Here is a 20,426-nt window from a genome sequence, read left to right as displayed (position 1 = left end):
ATCCCCCAATTAGCAGAGTAGGTAGAAAAGAACCTGGAAATCTAGTGTTAAGGCACTCCGCTTCCATTAATTTCCACACTATCCGAGACATTTCCATCTCAAGTTACAATAGACTACTTACTGTGGAAGATTAAAAACTATATTGTAAGGAAATCTTACGCTTCATCCCTAGGAGGATCCTCAAGGACTAAGGAAGTGAAATTACGAAATCAGCTTCACGCTGAATGCTGCACACAGCAGTGTAGGCAGAGGGAACCTAGTGATAAGACACTACACGTTCACGCCAAATTTTCAATTACTTTTATTATTTAAGAAACATAAATTGACGTTGCTAAGCATTTTAAAAGGGGAATTTTCAGTTAACGCTTATCTAAAGAGATTATTTTACCACTCAGCTCCAAGTTCTGTGAACTGGACCGACTACTTTATACCTATTAATTGACAAGTATTATTGTAAATGATAACGATATTTGATAACAACGGGTGACAAAAACAAACTGAAATTCCAAACGGTTATCTATATTTATAGATATACTAGCGGCCCGCCCACGGCTTTGCCTGCGTGAACTATATTTCTGCCTCCACCTACGTCCTATAACTAACTCCTATGCAAAATTTCAGATTCCTAGCACATGTAGTTTCTCAGATTTCGTGATGAGTGAGTGAGTGAGTGACCTTTCGATTTTATATATATAGATAATAGATAACGCAATTCTAGTAAATACAAATTTAACTTCCTTCCTGTGGGGTGGTTCCTATGACTGTTTCTTCCCGACTGTGCAATAGAACTGAGGTTAATATATTTATCAGTTCATATGTGAAAAAATGTTTCTTTGTGCCAATGTCGCCTTGTAGAATTCTAAGATTTTTTTTTAAATTTTTCAGTTCTAAATTGTCTTGCAGAATGTCTTGATTCTACTTTCTCGCTGTTTACCCTAGTGCGTAGTATTTAATATTTGTCCGGAAGCAGCATACTCGTATATCGTAGTTCATTGTTAGAAAAAAATAGATAACACCAAAATCAACGCCTTTATGTGTTTCTATATCTTTAAGCCGATTAAATAATGATTAAAATAACACTTTATCACAAATACGAACTTGGCTGAGTTCATTTGGTTTGACAATGAAATAATTTCGTTAGACAAGGAGAAATGTTATGTTAAAAAACGATTAGAATATCAACACTAATACTGAGAAAGTATTAATTAGTGTTATACTTTTTAAAAAACGTATTAAAATTTGAACGTAGAGGGATTTGAACCCCCGCCTATTTGGAAACCGTTCAAGCGCTCTGACCGCTAAGCCATAAGTACTCATCAAGCTACGTGGCAATTCTTATATTCTTGTTTACTTATTTATATCTGTAGGGATATTTTTAAAATTTCTGTATATTTTTCTGTCAAGAGCCTTTATCTCAGGAATCTTTATCCCAGGCTTAGTTAATAAGAGCGCTTGGACGGACAAAGAGGTGCGGGTTCAAATCGCTCGCTACGTTCAAACTTTTATGTTTTTTAAAAAAGTAAGAAAGCGTAGTGTCATCAGTGACTCTGACAGGGATAAGTTTGAAATAGAAAATTTATGAAAAAATAATTATGACAATGGCGGATATGATAGATAAAAATGGCATCCGGTGTTAGTGAAGTTTCTCTAAAGTGGTCAAAATATAACATATATTTTATTATTTATATATATTTATATATATATATATATATATATATATATATATATATATATATATATATATATAACATATATTTATTTTGTAATGTTTTATTATTTAAGTAAGGGTTCTATCGAGTCTACCCCTTGACGAAATTATTAATATAGAATAGTTAATTTGATTTTTTTTTTTTAATTTTACGTAACTTGGCCATGGTCAATGACATTTTTAATATTTAAAATAGAAAGTATCTTTTTAAATTTGGACTTTTAATTTCTTTTTGCGTTTTTTTTTATTAAAATGGATATAATTTATTTATTTATTTCTAATACTAAAGGGAATACTCATGTTAGCCAAATTTTAACAGGTAACAGTCGGCAAGAACTTTACAGCCTTTAGTTTGGAAATGTCATGACGTCAACTTCCTCGAATCAGGGATAAACATTCATATCATAGTTATGCGAAAATAATTTATATTTTATTTATTAATCATACTGTTTATCATTTTAATTTATCGAAAAACAAATTGATTTAGTTGTAATTTTACCTGAGACTGATAAAATATGCATTAAAAAATAAAATATTTATGTTTGTCAGTCAGTTTTAGAATATGACAAATTATTTTTTTATTGCTCTAAGTAGGAGTATATAAATGTATGTACATGTATGTCAGATGAAACGCCTTATTAAAAAAGAGAACAAAGCGCCTAACGCTTTCGTCTCTTCAAACGTATTTCGCCTCGTCCACTGTCATCAACCCTCACATACATGACCACAGGAGAGGTGTTCATGCCTTAACTGCCTCACCTTGCCACATGTCTTACCTTCTTCTCGAAGGTCAATCGAGGCCTCCATCTACCTTTCTTACCATTCAATCTTACTTCAAAAATTTACTTACCATTTGCTTACCATTCTATTACACCCCCCTAGCCCACATAATAACTTAAAATTTTCAAAGGATAGATGGCTGCCTTTAATGCATTCCATACTCCGATACATTTAAAGCTAGGTTAAGAAGTTTTGATATTCACATCCTGATTATTGTAATATTAAGGATATTGTGGAACTCTGTAACTTATACTTTGTAATTTATTTGTAAACTTAAATAGTTTTAAACTTGGGTGCGATTAAGGCGTTGAGTTTCGCCAATCCTCTTGCATTATGACTATCTCGACTACACTAGGGAATAAAACAAGAAAAGGGAAACTGTAAAAAAAATAAGAAAAGCATCTTCTATTTATATAATTTTTATTAAATATATATTATATAGGTGTATATTAAATAACACTCTTAAATCGAAGGGAGTCTACCCGTGACCATGAACTGTTAGTATAGCCGTGAGTTCAAAAAATATACAACAGAAAAATATACGCAATGTTCGCAATTATCGTGTTAAAATTCTTTAAATTTTATATAAAAATAAAAAGAAAAGAATCTCAGCATACTAATATTATCCGTTGATATCTTTTAATCATAAAATAATAGATATATATTTTTTAAATATTTACAACTGCAATAAAACCCGGAACTGTTGATAGTTTTAGAATTAGATATATTAAAAGAAACAACTAATCTCTATAAAGATAATATTGATAGCTTTTTCTTATCACTGCCTATTGTTGTTATATAAATTGGATAAATCTAAAATAATTCAGTGTGTGCAATAGAGCCCTATAAAAAAACTAATTCTTGCTCAATCACGTCGTTATATTTGGCGTCATTACCGACGCAATGTTAGGTACGTTACTTAAAGTGTAAAGTGTAATTAAAAGTGTTTTAGCGAAGTGTCTACATCTCATTTTTTGGGTTCATTGTTATATTATATATGGATTTTATGATTTAATGTTGAAGATGATCTTTGTGTGTGTGTGTGCGTGTCATGATGAATTCTATGTTGTTCAAAGATTGATTCCCATTTAAGTTACCAATTTTTAGACAATATAGCTATAATTTTATTTATTTTTCACATTACCTAATTGTAATATTATAAATATATAGATATAACTAATTTAAACATTTTTGAAAATGTTTTCTTTGGAATGTTAGCCTTTTTGGACTTACTTTGCCTTGCCTCAATAGTTGCGTAAAATTTGCAGTCTCGAGCCGCTTGATAATTCTTTTTGGATTACAAATAATTGTTTGCATGACAATAAATGACTAAATAAATTCTTGTGATCATACCATGAAATATTTTAGATATCCAAACTACTGTATTAAATAATCTCAATTATTTAATATGTACACGATCCATCCACCAGTCCCTGTATAATTGGGCCGTATAATCCGTGACATCTTTAGAGTTTTGTTTAGGGTACTAAAATTTACTTAACTTAAAACTTAAGGTTATTTCATAAATTTTTAACAATATTTTTCTTTATATTGGAAGATTTTTCATATTTTATGGAAAGCAGTAAACACTATTAATAGTAGAGTCATCATCTAAATAAATATCAAATAATGTTTGATAAGATTTCATCGAAGGATTAAAAATATTACAATAAATATCGTGTAATCTCTTATCACATTACAATTCTATGTAAATGCAATAATTAAGTAACATTAGGAAATTTCGTATATTTGGCGTTTTTTTCTGTCATTTAGTTGGTAAATAAAATAAAAATTAAATAAATCTGTATTGCTGAATCCAAATGCCAATCTTAGAATACTAACATGCCATACATATTTAACTATACTTAAACTTTGGCAAACTTTAAACTTCTGTGACAATTTATCTTTCAACAAAGCCCTTCTCTAAAGATCTCCATTTTTGCTTGCTAACTATTCTGATCTATTCTGGACCATCTGGATCCATCTTTTCAATGCCGTCGTATTTAGTTAGTCGTTGGTTCTATATTATTTAAAAGTTTTATTATTAGAATGTCTTATATAATCGGTTTGGATATATATAATATTTAGGTAGGATATATACAACAGTCGAGTCTTGCTACATTTGAGCAAAATAAGGAATCTTTCCCAAATGTAGGACACGAAATCAATACTTACGCTAAGGAAGTACCATATAGGATTGGATTATGCGGCAAAAGTCATAAAAAATACAGAATTTGATATTAATTTTAGCTTGATACCTCCACGATCTCGAGTTGGTCTCAATGGTCTCGACAGACGGACAGACGGACAAGAAAGTGATCCTATAAGGATTCCATTATTACCTTTTAGGTCTTCCTCCTGGCGTTAATCCCGGCTATTGCCAGGGTCTGCCTTCCTACTCAACCTACTCCACTTTGTACGGTCTTTTACGTACCTTTTAAGGTACGGGTACCTAATAAGTGTAACACACAACAGATTTAAGTTTGCTTAGTATGTACCTTTGCATTTCATCCATGATTTTTTTTCACGACCGTCTCATCAGCTGCAGTGCCACTACGGCTTCAAAGACAAAACTGATTTATAAATATATTATTTTCTTTTTCAGAGAGGTCCCTCTTATTATTCCTAAGCGTAGGCTTGGCATATGCTTTGCCACCTGGGAGGAGTCTAACAGTATCAGATGATAGATGTCCCGTAAATTTTTCCCATCATTTACTAGAGCACGAGTATGATTGCTCCAAATATTACTATTGTGAGTGGGGAGAAAGATTTATAGATCCACGCGACTGTGCACCAGGAACTCATTTCAGTTATGCTCAGCAGGTAGATCTTATTAGTGTTGTATAACATACATATACATCATACGTAGCTTCAGGCTATATCTCGCACTAAGCATGGTAGGCAAAGGTAACCTGCATCCAGTGTTAAGACATTCCGTTATCATTAAAATATTTTAGTTTCCTCCGAATTCTGGAGGAATTGTGTGTTGAATGGCGAAAATCTACGCCGCGCTTTTGTCTCGACACCAGAGCGAGAAATGGAAATATAAACGTAAATAAATATTTCACTTCCTCGAGTGGGGATCGAACCCACAACCATCGCGTTACAGTCACACACTTGTGCCGCGGCGCCACGACTGCCTCAATATTATTATTATTTCAAAAATATTATTATTTTATTTATTTCTTAACACATCATCTAGTATTGAGAAAATAATCCTGAATCTGAATCCCGAATATTCTGTATTTGCCCCAGGATATATTTGCTTATCAATAATACAACAAATATAATAACCTAAATATGTTATTGTGATGTATGTTATTTATTAGCAATTATACAAATAAAGGTAAAAAATATCTATATTTACATATAATCTATCTTCGTCCTTTAGGTATGTGTACATATAGCAGTTGCTAACTGTAGGCTGCCGGGGACACCACCTACAGCAGAACCCGTAACTACAGCTGCCCCAACTACTACAGCTGCACCAACAACAACAGCGGCTCCAACTACTACAGCTGCACCAACAACAACAGCGGCTCCAACAACAACTGCTGCCCCAACTACTACAGCTGCACCAACAACAACAGCGGCTCCAACAACAACTGCTGCCCCAACTACCACAGCTGCACCGACAACTACCGCTGCACCAACTACTACAGCTGCGCCAAATACTACAGCCGAACCATGTCCTACAGCCGCTCCCACAACCACATTAGCACCAAACACTACACTTGCACCAAACACTACACTTGCACCAAGCACTACACTTGCACCAAACACTACACTTCAACCAAATACTACACTTGCACCAAACCCCACAATTGCACCAAATACTACACTTGCACCAAACCCCACAATTGCACCAAATACTACACTTTCACCAACAACTGCTGCGCCAGTGACAACAGTTGCACCAAATTCCACTGAAAATCCCCTCACAACACTTTCACCAGATCAATTGCGTCCAAATGGTTGTCCGAATGATATCCATATTCATCACCTTTTACCACATGAATCTAATTGTAGTAGATTCTACCAATGTGAACATGGGGAGAAAGTTGAGAAAGAATGTGCGCCAGGGACTCATTTCTCCTTCCCTATTCAGGTGAGCTATATGTGTATGTATATTAGATATGTTTATAATTATATAATCTGAAAGACGTTCTTGTCTGTGGACATGCAACTGTGGGTGCACGTAGTATTTATTATGCTCGAATAAGTAATTAACAAATAAGAAATACGATGGCTTTTACATTTACTTATAATTTGAAAATAAATATAAATGCAAGCTTTTATCTCAATATAATTTTAATAAACCAAAACATCGTTTGTCGGTATACATATACAGGTATAACTCGACAGTATATACTTTGGTCTCCTATCATCATTAATGACATCGCATCATTAGATCCTAATTTGACCAATAATAATAACACTAATGGATACTCTTTTCCAAATAAAAAAATATTTTTTAAAAACGGTCCACAAATAAAAAATATACGCTTAACAATTTTAGAATCTCCTTCCAGATGAAATAATCATGAAAAATAATTACAGGTTTGTACATGGCCCCATGAGGCACAATGTGAAGCTGGAGGAAATTCATCTGTAGGCCCCGAAAATCCTTCGTCCGTTGCACCTGAAGGTTCTACAAGTGCCGCCCCCGGCTCGACTAACAACCCCGTTTCAACTCCGTCACCAGATATATTGAATCCCTATGGTTGTCCCGACGATTATAGCATTGAACACCTTCTGCCACATGAATCAGACTGTAGTAAATTCTACCAATGTACACATGGACGACCGGTAATAAGGGATTGTGCACCAGGGACTCACTTCTCTTACCCTCTTCAAGTGAGTTGCCTTTTTAATTATCTTAATATTTAAATATGAAAACCATATTTCAAATAAAACTGTGATAAAAAAATATTTCAGAAATGTACCTGGCCTAGCGAAGCTCAATGTGAAGGTGGTGCCGGAGGAAATTCTTCGACCGCTGCTCCCGATGGTCCCTCATCAGCTTCTCCAGATGTTCCATCATCGGTAGGCCCCGAAAATCCTTCGTCCGTTGCACCTGAAGGTTCTACAAGTGCCGCCCCCGACTCGACTAACAACCCCGTTTCAACTCCGTCACCAGATATATTGAATCCCTATGGTTGTCCTGACGATTATAGCATTGAACACCTTCTGCCACATGAATCCGACTGTAGTAAATACTACCAATGTACACATGGACGACCGGTAATAAGGGATTGTGCACCAGGGACTCACTTCTCTTACCCTCTTCAAGTGAGTTGCCTTTTTAATTATCTTAATATTTAAATATGAAAACCATATTTCAAATAAAACTGTGATAAAAAATTATTTCAGAAATGTACCTGGCCTAGCGAAGCTCAATGTGAAGGTGGTGCCGGAGGAAATTCTTCGACCGCTGCTCCCGACGGTCCCTCATCAGCTTCTCCAGATGTTCCATCATCGGTAGGCCCCGAAAATCCTTCGTCCGTTGCACCTGAAGGTTCTACAAGTGCCGCCCCCGGCTCGACTAACAACCCCGTTTCAACTCCGTCACCAGATATATTGAATCCCTATGGTTGTCCCGACGATTATAGCATTGAACACCTTCTGCCACATGAATCAGACTGTAGTAAATACTACCAATGTACACATGGACGACCGGTAATAAGGGATTGTGCACCAGGGACTCACTTCTCTTACCCTCTTCAAGTGAGTTGCCTTTTTAATTATCTTAATATTTAAATATGAAAACCATATTTCAAATAAAACTGTGATAAAAAAATTATTTCAGAAATGTACCTGGCCTAGCGAAGCTCAATGTGAAGGTGGTGCCGGAGGAAATTCTTCGACCGCTGCTCCCGATGGTCCCTCATCAGCTTCTCCAGATGTTCCATCATCGGTAGGCCCCGAAAATCCTTCGTCCGTTGCACCTGAAGGTTCTACAAGTGCCGCCCCCGGCTCGACTAACAACCCCGTTTCAACTCCGTCACCAGATATATTGAATCCCTATGGTTGTCCTGACGATTATAGCATTGAACACCTTCTGCCACATGAATCCGACTGTAGTAAATACTACCAATGTACACATGGACGACCGGTAATAAGGGATTGTGCACCAGGGACTCACTTCTCTTACCCTCTTCAAGTAAGTTGCCTTTTTAATTATCCTAATATTTAAATATGAAAACCATAATATTTCAAATAAAACTGTGACAAAAAAATATTTCAGAAATGTACCTGGCCTAGCGAAGCTCAATGTGAAATTAACAGTAGTAGCCCTACAGCGTCACCGGGAACAACTGGAACACCAATCACAATAAATCCACCAAGCTCCATAGCACCACCTGGTACCACTGATGCTCCAGCCTCTACCGATGCACCTAGCTCCATAGCACCACCTGGCACCACTGCCGCTCCAGTCCCTACTGATGCACCTAGCTCCATAGCACCACCTTGCACCACTGCTGCTCCAGTCCCTACTGATGCACCTAGCTCCATAGCACCACCTGGAACCACTGCCGCTCCAGTCCCTACCGATGCACCTAGCTCCATAGCACCACCTGGCACCACTGCTGCTCCAGTCCCTACTGATGCACCTAGCTCCATAGCACCACCTTGCACCACTGCTGCTCCGGTCCCTACTGATGCACCTAGCTCCATAGCACCACCTGGAACCACTGCCGCTCCAGTTCCTACTGATGCACCCAGCACCGTGGCACCACCTGGAACAACTGCTGCGCCCGAAATAACAACACAATCCCCACCAACAATTCCTGATGGAAGTGATCCCTGTGCTTTACATTGTCACGTCCCTCATTGGGCCCACGAAACTGACTGTGACAAATTCTGGCGTTGTGAAGGCAATAAAAAGGTTCTCGGTGTTTGCGCTGAAGGATTGCACTTTAATGCAAATACACAAACCTGTGATTTTATGTGCAATGCGGGATGCGTTAGAGAGACTGTTCAATCCACAGCTGAAAGAGACGGCTTAAAACTGTTCCTCCCATGGGAAAAAGTAGACAAATTAATCAAACTGACGAAACGTAACGAAGTAAATCAACTCCAGTATAATTCCCTGCTTAGTCTGTTATAAAATTGAATATGAGAATAAATAATATGTTTAGAAAAAAATTAATAATTCTGTATGTGCAGAACTTATTAATACATACCATCTTTTGTAGCCTTGATTAGTATGTGATATACAAAATTGGAACTGAACAGAATCTAAAAGAAAACAAGATATGTAAGGTAATAAATAAATTATTTGTAAATATTTATAATAATAAAGCAAATATAAAATATATACCTGAGTTTTTTTTTATTTAGAGAGAGATCAGAGATCTGGACATATCTTGATGTTTGTTTTGCGAAAAAAATCTCTATAATTATTAAATTAAATCAGCTTCACTCTGTATATTCCGCACACAGCAGGTAATCAAAGGGAACGTAGTGTTAAGACACTTCGTTTCCCACTTTCTGCCAAATTCTGGAGGCATTACGTGTTGAGTGGCAGAACTCAACGCCGCACTTTGCCTCGACAACAGGGCGAAGAAATGAAAATAAAAATTTAAATAAATATTTCATTTTGATTCGATTTTGCAGCACACTTTGTGCACCTGCGCCACGACTGGCGGCACCTCGTGAAAATCTCTTCTGAGGCGCACAATTTTGGTCCAAAGTGGGGTATCAATCTCATAAGAAACATAGAAAAAAAGGTTTTTCTAAAAATTATATTTCACTAGCGAACCCGGACGCGGCTACGCCTGCTTGAAATATAAGAATATAATTTCTATAGAAATATAATTTCAATCTAGATGAAATGCTAAAAGTGGCTATTATATTTATTTTCATAAGGATGAATATCAAAATGACGCAGTAACGAACGCGGTCGCGTAGCGACGACGGTTGTTATTAACATGGCAGAATAAATTGCATGTCAAATTAGAAAGTATTTTAATTTATTAGTATATATGTGTAATGTAGCCTATAGCACTTCTGAAGAATGCAGCTTTCATACAAAACAAAAACAAAGTAAATCGGACCAGTAGATCCAGAGATCTTAGCGTTCAAACAAACAAACAAACTCTTCCGCTTTATTATATTAGTATAGATTTAAGAATTTTACTTAACAAGTATATAGGCATTTTTATATAACAAACTAGCGGACCCGGACGCGGCTACGCCTGCTTGAAAATAAGAATATAATTTCTATAGAAATATAATTTCAATCTAGATGAAATGCTAAAAGTGACTATTATATTTATTTTCATAAGGATGAATATCAAAATGACGCGGTAACGAACGCGGTCGCGTAGCGACGACGGTTGTTATTAACATGGCAGAATAAATTGCATGTCAAATTAGAAAGTATTTAAATTTATTAGTATATATGTGTAATGTAATATTATATAGCCTATAGCACTTCTGAAGAATGCAGCTTTCATACAAAACAAAAACATAGTAAATCGATCCAGTAGATCCAGAGATCTTAGCGTTCAAACAAACAAACAAACAAACAAACAAACAAACAAACAAACAAACAAACTCTTCCGCTTTATTATATTAGTATAGATTAAATTACTTTTCCTGGAGCTATACGTGATATACATAAAATTTACAGGACGTATGCAACGAAATTAAATAATATATATATGTATAACAATACAAAAGGTTTTTTTAATATAAAAAAATATATTTAAATTTATTTATAAATTAAAAAAAAATCATTGATTGAATTGGCAAATACGTCAAAAATAATTATATATATTTATATGTCAAAATACAACATACAGATTACAAATTTAATATTATCTTAAGATATGTTAACATAAGACAATGTATTATATCTTCTTTAGTCATCTTCGATTGCTCTTAACTGTCAGCTGGATTAGCTTCTAAGACCTGAAATGTAAAATTAAAAATATTATATTTAGAACTAAAGAGACATTCTTTTAATGGGACAGTATTTAAGTGTAAAGGAAATGTAGTTATGGATTCGATACCCACTATCTTCTTATCGTAAAAATAGCAATAAGAAGCAAAATATACGAAACGATTCCCACAAGGAACTCTCGAGCCAGAAATTATCGAGTATTTTTTAATAAAAAAAATGTTGTCCTACTAAGTTATATATTTATCTTTTATTACATAATGTAAAGTTAAAAATAATATTTTTTCATAATAGGTATTAGTTGTATATACAAAAAAATTACGTAATTTATATATAATTATATTATAATATAATTTACCTTTTTAATCTTCTTTCCATACATTGACCAGAATATAACTTGGACTTCGGTCGGCTTGCCCGTACGGGAATCGAATACCCGACAACTGTCGAAGGGCGGACAGTACAGATGTAATGATACGGCGCCATCAACATGAGATGGATTCTCCATTCTATGTAAGCCGAGGGCATCTGTGAAAAGAAAATTGGAAATTTAAGATTTTTTAAATAAAATTTAACACTCAGTAACACAGCGCGTGACTAGTATCCTATCCTGCTGTGTGCGGGATACAGCGTGAAGCTGAATTTTAATCCCATTTCGTACACTTACTTCCGTTATCTATTTTATCAAACCGAATGAAGAAGGCAAAAGAAATAGGTAATCCCCTATTAGGAATAGAACGTGTACTATTCGTGTACAGACAAACCTTTTAACTGTACTAAGATGGAGTTAACATTTGTAATAACTATAATGCTAGTATTTGTTATGAAGTGTTTACAATTCAGTTTATTTACTCCGCTTATCGGATGCCTAACCTTCACCTTAAAGTTAAATAACTTGAGAAATAACAGGGATTTTTCTGTGGGCTGTATAAGTCTAGTGATATATACATGGTATGCCGAGGGAACCTAGGAACCTAATCTTAAGACACTCCGTTCCCATTAAAACACTTCCGTCGTCAATTTTACGCCAAATTCTGGAGGCATTGCTTGTTGATTGAACTCAACGCTACGCTTTGCCTCTTTGAATATTTTTCGTTTTCCCGACTGTGAATCAAACCCACAAGCTGTCATGTTTACAGTTGCACGCCTGCGCCAATGAAGATACACGTGTATGTGGGTCATAATCAGAAAAAGTGTACATTTTGTGTCTTTTCTTGTCCCGCTACTTTGAATGCGTTTTAAAAATACAATTTTAAAGATAATTTAAATATTTTGCTATTTAAGATAAATTTACTTATTAACTTAAAGATTTTTGTAATATTTTAAATGTATTATGGCAAATAATAGTATTTTTTGTTAGTTGCAAAAAACCTTTCAAAATGCTTCCATACAATTTTTCGTGTCCCATTCACCACTTTACTTTTTAAAAATTGATTTGTTACGAATATTTATGGTTTTATTTGATTTCAGATATGTTTATATTACTTTACTTTATGCATAATATTAAATAGAACTACTTTTATTGATACATTATTTCATAAATAATATATATGAATTAAGTAAATTTGTCCCAAAATATTGTCTTTTTGTTACTCAGGGCTAGTAACGTACAATTAAAATATGAACGCAATTATTTTGAATGGTATTTAATATTAGTTTTTATTGTGGCACCATTATTGTAAAAGTCAATGCTATCGTAGCTACAACAAGTGGTCTTCTCGCAGCAGTTGAGAGGTTCAAATGTTTTAGAGGGAATGCGTGAAATTACATCTCAGGGTTATAAACGGCTTTTATTTTGGTAAGTATTCTATAATTTCGTTTTCTTGTTTATGTTATTTGCTTCTTTTTACAAAATCTCAAAAAAGAACTTCATTGCTTGCACATGCAACACGTGGCTTATGAGCAAATATTTAAAAAGGTTAGAATTTCTCAGACTTCATTCTCAATTTCGTTATATTTCGTTACGTAACGAAACTGAGAAAATATGAAGCCTAGTTCATAATTACGTTACCATCGGAAGATATGTATATAAAAAAAAATTGCTGGCATATGAAAAAAATAATTGGTGACTTTTGATAACGTAAAGTAACTAAAAATAATGATTTTTAAGTTTTTTGCCTGTTTGCTTGTTTGTCTAATGTGTTTGTGCACGCTTATCTCAGAAACGGCTTAACCGATTTAGTTAAAAACATTTTTTTATTCTTCCTGAAATTAGTTGTGATTTCGTAATTACTAATTTTTTCTCTGGAGATAGTGAATTAATAAATATGTAGCTCAAGCGGGTGAGGCTTTTATTTAAAAACAAATACGTTCTGTACTAGCGTTGTTAAAGATCTAAACAATAAACATAAAATATTATTAAATACTTATTGATACATATTTTTTTATTTTCAGTAACCGTCATGGCTCCTATGTCAAATGCTGAAAGACAATAAAGATATATAGAACGTCTTAAACAGACCAATCCTATTAAATATGAAGATATGCGGAATAAACACTTACAAAGAATTAAACTTAATTCCAGTGATAACGACTCAAATTTTGATATATTTTAAAGTGGATTTAATTTTATCATTAACTTTGTGATCTCTAGAAATATAAGTTTATTACGAACTAGCATTATTATATTGTTAATATTGTCACTTTGTTATGTTTTCTTACATTTATAATCTGTTAATTCAACAATTGAATCTTTAAAATTTTAATTTGTGTCTCATTAAATAAAAACAACAATAGTTTTATTCATATAATATTCTTATTTTGTTGTGTATAATGCCTTATAACATCAGTTTCGTAACAAACATTATCAGTATTGTTACTTATCAGTTACGTTACGAATTCGAAAATGTCCACTTTTCTGATTATGACCCATGTATGAATAACTACACTCTCCGGTTTCTTTAGTCTCATTCGCTAGCCTAGCTCTATTCGTCTAGCCGGATAAGCGTGAGAGAACTTCTAAGCAGTGGCGTCTAATGAAAAAAAATATAACGATTGCATTGCTTTTCGATTTCGAACAGATCTACGTTCTATGTCATTCAGAGAAACTCTCTGCGCCATTGTCGTCACGATGCAGAGAATATTCTGATATTTTAAAATAACAATACATATCATTTTTTTAACTTACCATTGATATAACAAACATCATCCACTTCTAAACGAGTTCTGCCAATTTCTTGCATACTCTGTGCATCGTAACCGTTTTCGCAGTATCTGTCGTCATTTTGATTTTGACTTTGACAGTTGTGACAGTTATTTTGGCGGTTGCTTTGATTATCATTTAATTCCAGTTCTTCTATATTTCCATTTATTTCTTCGCTCTCTGAACAGCATCGTCGTGTCGGGCGTGTTTTAAGTTTTTTTAAAACTTCCGGCTCGACGTTGTTTGGCCAGTCGTATCTGGAATAGATTAAAAATACATATTAATAGTTTTTACAGACATATTTTTTTTCAATGACGACGTCTTAATAGGTTTCCAAGTTGCCTTTGTCTACTGTTCTATGTACGTGATACAGCGTGTAGCTAATAATAAGATTTTACAATTATAATTTGTAAATATTTAATTAATATATTTGTAATGAATAAAAACATATTGTGGTCATTTATTTGCTCTCAACATTAACTGCATAGTGATAACAGCTATTAATACAAGAGATGAGCAAAACTGTTATTGTCGAGATAACGAGTTATTGAGTGCCATTAAATAAACAATTTTGTTTTCATTTTGATATATTATTTACTATCTTAGATATTAGGTTCCCTCTGCCTGCCCTATAAATATGGCGTGGACCTATTAAAGATGTCTCATAATCAGAGGGAAGGTAGTGTTATGACATAAAATTCAGTGTAAAAAAAAATTGAATAAAAAAAAATGTATTACCTAACTTCTTCTAAGCTCCCACTAAGGAGTTTCATAAAGCAATGAGAATCTGCGTGATCATGGATAGCAGAAGCATGTCCTGGACCCCAGCAGAGAATCATGATGTTGAAAGCTCCATTGCCGGCGTCCACCAGATTCCGGGTATACCTGAAAAAGTGAAAAAATATATGTTTTTGCATCCGCATTTGTTTTTGTATGCGACAGTTTCCAAATTTCCTCACGCCTCATCACGCCAAATAGGGTATTTGATGCAGTATACAGTGCTAAGCTAACAAAATATATAGTTTATATCACTGAGTCCACACGTATTGTCGTAACACTACACATTCTCAAAAAAAAAACCAATCCCTCTCTCTCTCTCTCTCTCAGCACCATTTATCAACAAAATAATTTTAAATCACGCGATGTTTTGACAAAATTCAATAGCATTCGCGATAAGATATACTGGGGCTGGCGTACTTACTATCATTATTGTTTATAATGTACACTGTACATAATATGTGAGTATGACGTCTTTTGTATTTTTTAAACACCCACTATCAGATCGACGTTTATAATTTTTATGAAAAACAATGCATTTTTAAGGTTCCGTACCTCAAAAGGTAAAAACGGATCCCTTATAGGATCATTTTTTTGTCCGTCTGTCTGTCTGTCGTGACCTTTTAACATTTATCTAAGGAAGTATCAAGCTGAAATTAATATCAAATATTCAGGTGTACGGTTCCTCGTAGAACAAAAAAAATTAAGTATACTAGTTCTGCATCGTTCAAACTCTTTCTCATGTTCTCCACACAACGTCTTGTTTACAGCTGGTCGGAGGTCCACTGCGACGAACGAAAACTTATCTTTATCTTTGCAAGAAGTAGTGATATTTTAACTACTTTCTAAGAAACAATAATAGTAATATCAAACAAAGGTATCTATTTTCTCAGATTCCATAAGTTTATTTGTAAATATAAAGATAGACAACTTCATTAAACTACGTGCAGCACTCTAAAACTTAACTTAATAATCGATTTAAATTATAAGAATATTTTTATCCATGCCGAGAGATTTATTTTTTAAATATGTTTTTTTTATAAACCCCACCACGTTTTGACCTATAAAATGTATTACTTAATATATAGGAAATATACTTTCTCTATTTTTTTTTTATTTTATTACCTGAAACGATCAAACTTTGCATATTTCTTCCAATGTTTCGGGTCTGATTTGTAAGCCGACATTAGTTTTTGGACTTCTTGTACATTGACGTGGCTCTTTGAGAACACTCTGTGTAGTTCTCCTACAAGTGTTTCTAATGCGTCGATTTGTCTGTGTAAATAAATAAGAATATATTAACACTAGCTTTTACCTATGGTTTGCAAAATTTATTTCAGCTTTAATTCTGTAGCTTTTTAATTTTTTTTATGCATATCTGGTTTGTTCTGCTTCATGGTATATCCCGCTTGGAGCTGTAATCAAGTCGGGACTCTCCGTTCTGAACAGAAATTCACTTTGTCCTACCACAATTGGAGAAATAAAAAAAATCTTTAAGGATTAAACCGATTTAGATTTTTTTTTACATACTGGTCAATTTTCAACGGTCGTTCCACTGTCAGCTGCTCTAAATCCGTACATTCTGAAACACGATGCTTGCAATTTGCTGTCTCTATATCCATTTTTTATCTGTAACAAAAAAAATTATTTATTACTTTGCTTATTAATGTGATGCAATTAAAAGGTCTCTTATAATATAAATTTAAAACATACTTTTGCAGGTACTTTAGGATTATGAACTTATCAGATATTTAGAAGATAAACATGTATGGAATTAATGTCTATTGAATGAGATACAGGATAGCTGCCAGCTAATGTAATAGATTGTACCATTGATTTTAAAAAGAGCAACTGTTGAGTTTCTTGCCGGCTCTTCTCAGCAGAACTGCCTTCCGAACCGGTGGTAGCTTTTTGTTCATATGTTCATTCGACGATTCAAAGTGCTTATAATAATTGCCTATTTGAATAAAGAATATTTTGAATTTGAATTTTGAATTTGAACTCTTTAATATGCTCGACTTTATTCTAGTATGTCTTGATTTTATTCTACATGTATCGTACATTTAAACCTTACTCTTAAATCACAATCTGTATCTTTTGCGACTGATTTTAAATTGGTACTTTACTTACTCTATATTAAGTTTTTTTTTGTTAATGAGATGAAAGATGTTATCGATTAAAATAGTTTTATTTATTATCCACAAATATCGATATTTCAATCACAAATTAAAATGGTGGGATTTGGCTCACACGATTCGATTACAGACAAAGACATGAGTTTAAATTTATTTAAAGCCTGTATAATATAATAAGTAGGTGTCTTAAGCTTAGTTTTCTCTGTTACTTGCGGGATACCCTGCTATGTGCGGGATACAGCGTGAACAAGAAAAACAGCGTGAACAAGAAAATTTTACTGAACTAGCAACAATATGTATAAGATATTTATGCATATTTTATATACATATATTTTATTTGGTGGACTCTCATGCGTCACCGTCAAAGGCGAAAGGTTAGGAGCAGATAATTCTATAATGTTATTATAAACTCGAAATTTACTGGCGAAATGCGGTAGGTTTAAAATCATAACATAGATATTTAATAATATAGATAATTCAATTATTATTTGCGTATAAATACCAACATGTTAAGTAAAAGATACTACACATAATGTTTGTAGGATCCGCTCCACACTGGCAGCAGGGTAGGCAAAGGGAACCTGAGGAACCTAATATTAAGTAAGACATTTCATCCAACAGCATAACTGTCGTATTATAGTCACACGGGGAAACAACGGCCTCGCTGTTTTTTTTTGTATTTTACATTCGACTATCACAGGGATATACAGAAGGAACTCAGATATCTTTCATCCCCCGAGTGGCATCGAACCCCCAACCCTCGTGCTTACAGTCACTCGCTTGTGCCCCTGCACAACGACGGCCCCGGTGCATTGATAGTTGAGTGGCGGAATTCAACACCGCGATTTATCTTCCGTAGCGTGGAAATAAAATTAATATAAATACCACCATAAATTATTATATGTAATTTCCCTCTGATATTGTTAGATATTTTGTTTATTTTTAAGTTTTAAAGAAATTAAGACTCGAACACGCTACCTTTATTTACTTTTTAAATATAACACATATTATAACTAAAATAAATGTATATTTAGCTATATATTTACTTTAAGAATCCGTCGTGAGAACTGGTACATTAGCTTAGACGACTATTATTTAGACAATGAAAGTAGGTGAGACAAATATTAATATGCTTTCATAGATATACTCGTATCTCTATCTACATAATATGTGTTAACACTAGATTCTCCCTGAACCCTGCTGTTTGGGGGATACAGCGGGAAGCTAATAAAGGGTATCGTATTCACCTCATTATTGGAATGGAAGTGTCCTAATGGGAACGGAGTATCTTAACACTAGGTTCTAGGTTCCCTCAGCCTACTCTGAACAACGTAAAGCTAAAAAAGGAATACTAAACGGGAAATGAACGTACAAACTTCTAAGCCTACTAAGCCTATAAATATTTTAAACATCCGTATCACATAATTATGTATGAGAAAAATGTAACTGCATTTTTAGCCTTTTATAGAAGTTGGTTAGATTTCTTAAATACTAGCAGTCTAAAGGCCTTTACCTTATTTATATTTAAAAATACATGAAAAAAATATAATTTAGTGTATATATGTGCATGTTGAAAAAAATATAATTTAGTGTATCTATGTGCATGTTATGAATGTTATCTGTTTTCATTAAAATTTTTAATGTATTTAATTCGAAATTTGGTTCATATATCTGCTTATTTTTTTTTTATTTCTGGCTGCACAAGCAATGTTTGTGGGCTTGGTCCTCGTTTGAGGGTATCAATTATTTCCAATTACTCTCCCCGGTATACAAATCGTGTTAAATTTCGATATTCAACAATAACTCTACCGTTTCTTTCGCGCACATATCTGGGTAGGCACAGTGAACCTGGGAACCTAGTGTTGTGACACTCCGTTCTCTTGTCACAGGCTTCTTGTTTAGTTGTTAATATTTAGTTTTTTCATTAACAAAAAATATATCTATATGTATTTTTACTATATGTATATGCCTATGCACTTATGTGCATGAGATATTAGTATAATAAGTTAATAACACGAAAAACGACAGTATTGAGCACATTTTATCTTAATATTAATAATGTGAACAATTCAAAAATAAGAATTAATAATTGCAATGCGAGTTGCGGAATTCAACGCCGTCCACAACATGTTGTTTCATAATATTATTATTTTGAAGTAGATTTTTTTTATTTTACATTATTATAGTATAAATTAATATTTGCTAAGCAACTTTGTATCATTTCATATTAAATATTTATTAATTTGGAAAAAAAGCTTATTTATCAATATCAATTATAAAGTAAGAATCTAATGTTAGGACCCATCGTTCCGATTAAGCTAAAAAACTCTACAAGAGCACTAAGATCTGATTTTCCAAATTTTTTACGGGAACTGTAAAAAAACTGAATTTTCCACTTTGTCTTAAGGCCCACGCAATTTGCGACTGTCGACTTAAATAAATTACAATTACAAATTACTTAGTTATGCTATTACTATAAACCCTCGCCATAATGAACTTGAAAGTAATACAACCTGTTCTAATCCTTTACATTTATAGATACTCACCGAAGTTTCTAGAAAACGCAACAAAAATTCCAATAAAGTTTTAAGAAAACTTCCACTTATTTACTTAAAAAATATATATAAATTAAATTATTTTTTTCACTGTTAAGGCACAACAATGTTGCTTGATTTTTTTCTAAGAAAAGTTTAAGAAAAGACTGTCTTGGCGCGTAGTTAAATGGCAAGTGACAACAGTTTTCCCGCGCATTTATCTTTATCGCTTACATTTAGATTTTGTGCGACGAAAGCTTAAGTATATACATTTTAAGTTTTTTTTTTTGTTGTTTTCATTTAAATATATAGGTTTTTATTATAATTTTAAAGTCCTTCTTCAGTTTGTAATAGTTTTATACGTATTTTAGGCATTAGGTATTTAATTCGTGTAAAATATGTATTTAGGTTAAATTTTAATAAAACTTAACTAATAATTATC

General features: G+C 33.5%; 2 protein-coding genes across 2 annotated transcripts; one reads left to right on the top strand and one right to left on the bottom strand.

Moving 5' to 3' along the window:
• Positions 1-3,243: 3,243 nt before the first annotated feature.
• LOC146537386 (uncharacterized) lies at positions 3,244-9,809 on the top strand. The gene is made up of 8 exons (XM_085187871.1): positions 3,244-3,398; positions 5,094-5,311; positions 5,880-6,596; positions 7,049-7,345; positions 7,427-7,780; positions 7,862-8,215; positions 8,298-8,651; positions 8,736-9,809. The coding sequence occupies exons 1-8, from the start codon at positions 3,392-3,394 to the stop codon at positions 9,597-9,599; spliced, it is 3,165 nt and encodes a 1,054-aa protein (XP_085043997.1). The 5' UTR covers positions 3,244-3,391; the 3' UTR covers positions 9,600-9,809.
• Positions 9,810-11,236: 1,427 nt separating this feature from the next.
• LOC146537385 (cysteine dioxygenase type 1) lies at positions 11,237-20,191 on the bottom strand. The gene is made up of 7 exons (XM_085188144.1): positions 19,997-20,191; positions 16,846-16,944; positions 16,441-16,590; positions 15,277-15,423; positions 14,524-14,795; positions 11,755-11,924; positions 11,237-11,407 (listed from the first exon to the last, which is right to left on the bottom strand). The coding sequence occupies exons 2-7, from the start codon at positions 16,935-16,937 to the stop codon at positions 11,378-11,380; spliced, it is 861 nt and encodes a 286-aa protein (XP_085044270.1). The 5' UTR covers positions 16,938-16,944; positions 19,997-20,191; the 3' UTR covers positions 11,237-11,377.
• Between the last annotated feature and the right edge of the window lie 235 nt (positions 20,192-20,426).

This window comes from Heliconius melpomene, chromosome 7, assembly GCF_056956725.1.
Source record: "Heliconius melpomene rosina isolate 202511_hmr_F chromosome 7, ASM5695672v1, whole genome shotgun sequence".
Lineage (NCBI taxonomy): Eukaryota > Metazoa > Arthropoda > Insecta > Lepidoptera > Nymphalidae > Heliconius > Heliconius melpomene.
Note: the sequence above shows the minus strand (reverse complement) of the source record. Positions and strands in the feature narration are given on the sequence as shown.

Bases quoted from the DNA above. Each gene is read 5' to 3' on its own strand.
- LOC146537385 (XM_085188144.1), bottom strand. From the start codon at position 16,937: ATGGATATAGAGACAGCAAATTGCAAGCATCGTGTTTCAGAATGTACG. The intron at 16,591-16,845 runs GTATGTAAAAAA...TTATTTACACAG, and splicing joins CGACCGTTGAAAATTGACCA to ACAAATCGACGCATTAGAAA. The intron at 11,925-14,523 runs GTAAGTTAAAAA...TTCTTTTCACAG, and splicing joins TGATGTTTGTTATATCAATG to ATGCCCTCGGCTTACATAGA.
- LOC146537386 (XM_085187871.1), top strand. The intron at 6,597-7,048 runs GTGAGCTATATG...AAATAATTACAG, and splicing joins ATTTCTCCTTCCCTATTCAG to GTTTGTACATGGCCCCATGA. The intron at 8,652-8,735 runs GTAAGTTGCCTT...AAAATATTTCAG, and splicing joins ACTTCTCTTACCCTCTTCAA to AAATGTACCTGGCCTAGCGA.